The 6667-nt window shown below is 42.1% G+C and overlaps 1 protein-coding gene across 1 annotated transcript in view; it reads right to left on the bottom strand.

The window, feature by feature from the left end:
• The window catches only part of ENTPD5 (ectonucleoside triphosphate diphosphohydrolase 5), a 14350-nt gene that overhangs the window by 3701 nt on the left and 3982 nt on the right, over positions 1-6667 (bottom strand). The window contains exons 5-8 of the mRNA XM_009078270.1: positions 5161-5196; positions 4206-4294; positions 1524-1603; positions 789-850 (exon numbers count right to left, since the gene is read on the bottom strand). Of these exons, the coding sequence (XP_009076518.1) occupies positions 789-850; positions 1524-1603; positions 4206-4294; positions 5161-5196 (267 nt within the window). The remainder of the gene's footprint in view (positions 1-788; positions 851-1523; positions 1604-4205; positions 4295-5160; positions 5197-6667) is intronic.

Genomic DNA, 6667 nt, shown 5'->3' with positions numbered 1-6667 from the left:
AAGAGGGGAATCAAGGGATCAGGGAAGTATAAGTACAGCAGAATGGAGAGGACTATAAAAGAAGGCAATCAGCAGGCAACTGGTCAGTGTGCTTTTGTCTGAGCCTTGTGACCAACCATTGTAGTCTGTCCTATCTTCTTACACCCTGTTCCCAACTAATTTTGATTTGGGTACATTCCAGTAATTAACACAAGTCCATCTAGCTGGCAAGTAAGAATCCAGAAGGTGGAAAGACCCCAGGTCCTGGCCAGAGACCAGACAAAAGGCCCAATGTCTGGGTCAGAGACTGGAAAGATTCAGGAATGTGCATGTGCATTCAGGTTAGTGAGTGAGAGTGTGATGTGCTTGTGGACTTCAAGCTAGACTAGTCAGTGCACACAGCAGGAGGTCAGGGGAACACTGAAGTCACGGAGACACACAGAGTGGGTTTGGCCTAAGAAGCAGTCCTTAGGAAAAGGATCTATTCATGCTGTTTATGTTTCTGTGTATTCTTGTAATGCCGTGTGTTTGTGGCTGGCCATGTCTAGATGGTTTTTGTATTTTCCCATGTATGCATTTCTGGAATTTGCACTCAGTCTCACTGCAGGCTGAATTTGGAAACAGGGAAAAGCAGCTGTCTCACAAGACAACTCCATAACAAGTGGTAGCCTGTTTACAGACAGATCTAGACCATGGAAAACAGAAAAGCACAAGGTACAGAAGTGAAGATACAGCAAATGGGCTGCTGACACAAGACTAAGTCTAGCCATCTCTTCAAAAATCTTGGATGTTTTATCATATGAACATACCTTCCATATTCAAAGCTCCAAGTGTTGCCAGTCTGGCAGCTTTTAGTCCAAATCCTAAATAGCTGTGAACAACAAAGACAGACATCATGGTTTTCATTCCTGCATATCTGCATGCTTTACCTGTAGCCTCTTCCTAAGTCCTGGAACACCCAAACCAAAACGTCCTTCCTCTGCTTCAGTAGGTAGAACAAGATTATTCCAGGCCAAGTATCCCCTCCATTTGGCTCAAGAATCTGTTTAGCTCCGTGATCTGTAGCAGCTGCCTGTCAGTGTCTTTGATTTACATCAGTCTAAAGTTTTATGCTTTATCCAGCTGCTGATGAGATGTGCCATTTTGAATAAAAATGAAAAAGTCTGAGGAAGGTCCTCTTTCCAAATCTCTGACTATGTTTAGTTCTGACTACTGACATGGTATCTACCTTTGTACTTGTTTCAGAATGTTTGGCTTCAATCCAGCAGTAAGAATTCTTCTCCTTAATATAGTGATTCATAGTGCTTCCTCTTCACTTGACAGACTGCCTAATATTCTTCTGCAGTGACATTAACCATGATCCTGGAACATTTCCAGTCAACTAATGTCATGTTCCACTTCAACTAATGTTTCAAGCAGATAACTAGTAAAAAAGTCATGGTCTCAGCTGCTGGTACCAGGATGATATGGCCCTTTGTGGTTAGCTCAGGGGCTGCAGAAAGACTGATTTCCCCAGCAGAGAGAGCAGTCTTTTTGCTACTCACCTGTGGGTATAGAGCTTGTAGGTGCTATTAAACATTTCAAATGAGGTAAGAAAATCTCCAGGGGTTTCCTTCAAGGTTTCCTAAAAGTTAAGTAAAAAAACCCCACCTTTTAGTTAGTATTATGCAATAAAGAATAACCAACTTTGAAGTAACACAACGGTGCCTATAAATAAAGTCAGTGCTAAAAACTGCAGATATTACAGCAGTGGGCACCATTAGCAAACTGCTCTTTGTTTTCAAAGCAGATCAGATGAGTGTGTAGTAAATTTCACAAGTATATCTGTGATATTAAATCAATGTCTAACAGGGTCAGGATGCAAATACTTTCGGATTCAGGATACCTGAATTTTTCAGAGCACTTACATGCTAGTCTATATGTACAGAGTCTCCATCGAAATCAGCTGCACTAGAAGGTGCTATGAACTTTTTCAAGTCAGACTAGGCACCTAAATTGAAGAACTCAGAAGAATTAAAAATGCAAAGTATAGGCCCCATTTTCAACATGTTAAATATCTTGCTGATTCTCAAGGAAGCACTGTGGCCACTCACTCCCAGTCTCAGGGCTGCTCTACTTCCTGGTTTAAGTGCTTTCATCTAAATTAACCTCTTGTCTCCCCACATCCACTTTTCCTCCTTTTACAGCCTTCCCTCCATGCGCACCTCCATCCCACTAGTACTCTGTCCCTGGCTTCTTGCCAGACTGACTCTCACATTCTTGTAAATCTGAACCAGTTTAGGGCTCCTTTACTGTTTCTTTTTTTCTGGAACCTGAGATCTCAATCCCAGTCTCAATCCTGGGATCTCAATCCTCAAGCCTTTCCTCTGCACATAACCTCATTTTCTCATCTCTTCTTGGCCCTGTGCACTCGTATCAGACACTCTGTTACTCTGGAACACGCAGCAGAATCTCAGAGAGAACTGAAGCTGCAGAGCTCCCACAGTTAACCATTCAAGTACAGAAATCCAGACCTGGGTTATTTTTGCTGTAATTGACGAGTCCTAGACAGAAGCCTGCTCAAAGCTGAAAGGAATTTGACAGCATTCAGCTTGAGCTTCTCCTGAACAAATACAACTTGAAATTTGTTTTGGGCCTCAGGTAGATTATCACTGAAATGGCAGTCACATCCCTGGCCCCACACACCCAGACTGCCATATTTTGAGCTCTGCTCCTAAACCTTACATCACAAAAACTTCTAAAAAGGAGAGATCCTGAAAAAAAAATAGTTTGGAGAAAACATTCATCTTTTTTCATGCCATACTTTCACAAAAATGTAAAAATCCTCACAACCCTCTGAAATGAGGCAGGCACCAGAGAGACAATTTTATAATTATGATGATTGGTTTTCAGTTGGTTTTAACTTTGGCAATAATACCACAAAAAGCATAACACTAGCTTAAAAACAGCTCCACGCAGTTATTGTTGCATGTTCTCTATTAACTTGTAATCTATATTGCATTAATAAATCTCTATTACAGTATTTTGTTCAAAACAAATACAAGAGCAAACACGACTGCCTCAGACTATGGGAAGGGAAAAAAAACCCCTCTGCTAATCAAAGGGAGATATCTCCCCAAAACATACTGAGCTATGTTGCTGTTTTTTTATGTGAAGTTGACAACACAGGGAGAAGCAGACACACCATACAAGCAGGCAACATGAACCTTGACTCCACACTGCCCTACAAATTCACACTGTTGGTCCTGGTCAGCAGCAAACACTCAAGGCCTTCTCCTGCATGGCTCTAAGGAGACAATTTAACCCTGAGCTGCAGTTCAGCCTGTTTCACAGTTCTATTTATTCTCCAAAACCCTGACATGCAACACCCTTTCCTGTTGGGCCAGTGCCAACTTTAGCAGGTGTTATCAACACAAAACAGGGGACAAGCCCAGAGAACCTCAGGCTTTGCTAAACAGGATAAGGTTGCATGTCATGTTTCAACATAACACACCATTGCAGAATCAAAATATCCTGATATGAAAACCATGTGTTTTGTGGTTACCAAACACCCTTTGAGAATCTTATGTTCATTAACAAAAAATGTCAACAAATGACTCCTTCAGAAAGGGTGACAAAAACAACTTCACAATATGAAGGTACAGAATGCTACAGTGCCCTTGTTGTAGAACTAGTGAGAAATCTAGCAGAGACAGACTGAGGGACAGAGAGGGGAATTCTCAAAAGAAATGAGAAGAAATCAATAAGAAAACAGAGAACTGACTGTGCTGTTATTAAAGATGTTAGCCTCACATGAAACTCTCCTCTCTCCACACTGCTATACCCCCTCAAAATTTAGTGAGGATCTGTTATCAGACTGGAATGGAGAAAAAAAAAAAGATAGACCAGACCCTACATTTTTTGTAATATGTAATACTACTCCCTGGAAATGTCCTACATTTATTGAATACACAGCAACATCTGCATTTACAAGGCTTTCCCAGCCTGGGTCTAGAAAACAAAAGCTGTTTCTCTTTGGTTTTACTCATTTGCTTTCTTTCATCTCCTCGTTATCCAGGCTCCTTTGTTTGCAAGCGCCTATCAGCAAACTGCTGATCTCAAAGGGAACAGCAATACAGATGTTGTGCTTGTGCCAGTGCTGACAGAGCTGTCAGAGAGCACAGCAGTGCTCAGGTCTCTCCACTGGCCTCGCAATCCCAACCCGCGCACCTTTAACCACTCCTCACCTCAAACCGCGGCAGGAATGTGATTTGGGTTGAGGCTCCTCCCAAGTCCAGAGTCCCAACAGTTTGCTGGTTCTGGCCAGACAGCTGCCCTGCAAACAACACCACGCTCAGAACAGCCCCAAGTGCACAAAGGCTAAGATGTGGATACTGCCCGTGCATTCAGGCAGACACCAAGTGATCGCAGTATTGCAGTAATACAGGAGGGCCAAGCTGGCCTTCAAAGATAAAAGGTAGGGAAAAGGTAGGCAAACAGAAGGTATTAGGAAAAGATACATAGACTTTCTTCCTTGATTCCAATCTCACCTCCAAAGAGACAAAAGCAGATAAATCCCTAAGTATCCAGCAAAAGCTGAAAGTAAGAGACAAGTATCTCCCGCAGAAAACTGCCAGGGAGAGCATATAAATTCTGTAACCACCACAGAGCTGCTCAAAAGCAGTAGGGGAGGAAGGCTAGTAAGAGCAGAACCAGCTAGTATCATTTCTCTTCACCCAGAGCAGCTTTTTTGTTTGCTCACATACCTGCAAGAGTACTGATTTTCTTTTCACTAGATTGCATTCCCAGAAGCTCTTAGAGCCAGTACTGCTAGAGCACCATCCCCTGCGACACACACCATTGTAGTTGCATAGTTCACAATGGCATCCAGAACATTGCAATACCTTGTTTCCCACCTTCTAACACATTAGCAGTACCACTCCCCTGTGTGTATTACAAACCAGCTTGCCAGTGCCTCCCAGACCCAAGTAAATCCTGGCACCTTGTGGATTAAGATGCCTCCTTCTGACTACAGACTCGGGAACACAGTCCGCTGAAGACAGCACACTGCTTTAGAACTGGTGCCACAGTGAGGAAAAAAAGCAGGACATGGCAGCCAACACAGAGGAACTTAGGGCGATCACCTCTGCAGAGGAGACTCAAGGTCATAGTTAGAGAGAGTAGTGATACAGAATTAACTACCTGTCAAAAAGTTCACAGTGATCCAGGCTAAAATTCCTGCAAAGAGTGAAAAAAAGAAAGTCACTACTGAATACTCCCACAACCTCCTGCCCAGTGCTACCAGCCCTCCATGTGTTGTTTGTTTACCTGGAAATCATTACTAATTTAACCTAACTGCCCCAGACTTCAGAGATTAAATCAAGCTTATAATTAAGAGATATGTTGTATTATTGATTCACAATAGTCTCATCAGCTGGAACAGACAGAATGTTTGTAATATCCATGCAACTGCAGCATGCACAAATCACATCTTTTATCCAAACAATATAGAAATAAGTAACGAGCTGACACAATGCACAAGTTTCCTTGGGTCCTTCACCCCACCTATCCAGCATTTCAATTCCTAATCTGAAAACTGCATATACACTACTCTGTTTCAATCTTGGGGTTTCTATAATTACACTACAGACAGAGTGGCAACCAGTAAAACCAAACAGCCCCTCTGACTCCAGCAGCTTGCTTAACACTGGCTTGATTCTCACCCCAACACAGGCAAACATGTGACTGCAGAAGAGGCAGGATTTTTAAATAAACCTTGGCAGGCTACCCTGTGCTCTTTCATGCCTCATTGGTCCTGCTCCTTGTCAATACAGCTCTTCCCCCTATGGTACAATTCACCCATTAAGCCTAGGGACAAACTGTGCACTGCACGATACTTATCAAATGCTTGCAGACTTTGTTACTTCTCCTTTTCTCTTGGCCCATGTGGACAGATCTTGCCCTTTAATCTTCCTCCGTTTAGTAGCTGTTTAAGCACTGTGATAATTCTTTTTGCTTTCCTTCAACACCTTCCAAACTGGCAATTTATCTGCCATAATGAAGTGTTCTGAACTGAACATAACATGACAGATTACCCTTTTCATCAGGCATCCATGCAGAGGATTATTACCTGCCTATTCTCGAAGGTGTTATGTCTGGGTATGTAGCCAAAATGTTAAGTGGTCTGTTCTGCATTGCAAAATCATTGCTCACTCCAAACCTACAATGTATTTTATCTTTTCTTGTATTTTACATCCTTCCTACTTTACAAGCTGCATTTTTCCCAACAGAGTATTTTTATTATTATTTAGTTACCTATTTTTAATACTTGCCAATTATCCTCCATTCTCCTCTAATACTCATAATCCTTGCAATTTTAACCTGAAATTGATGAGCTAATCATAATAGATTATTTAATGCTGATATTGCAGAATTGACCAGGCACTTTCCATAAGCTTCCTAGTGTGCTGCATATTGTCATGTAGCCTTTCAGAACTGGACACCATCGTTTTCCCAACCAATTCCCAAGAGCAGGCTTCAGCTGGTTAGCCTGCATTAGCCTGCATACTTATTGCTGAGATGAGGTTTTGTTCTGAAACCTCTGGAATCTCCTTGTGTATCTGCATTTGTAGTCTAACAAGTAATCGACACCTCCTAGGAAAGGCAGGATTGCATTGTTTCAAACAGGGCTAGAAACCTTTTATTTTTT

Source organism: Acanthisitta chloris, unplaced genomic scaffold (genome assembly GCF_000695815.1).
Source record: "Acanthisitta chloris isolate BGI_N310 unplaced genomic scaffold, ASM69581v1 scaffold4287, whole genome shotgun sequence".
In the NCBI taxonomy this organism is placed as follows: domain Eukaryota; kingdom Metazoa; phylum Chordata; class Aves; order Passeriformes; family Acanthisittidae; genus Acanthisitta; species Acanthisitta chloris.
The sequence above is the reverse complement of the archived record's forward strand: the minus strand, read 5'-3'. Positions and strand labels throughout refer to the sequence as shown.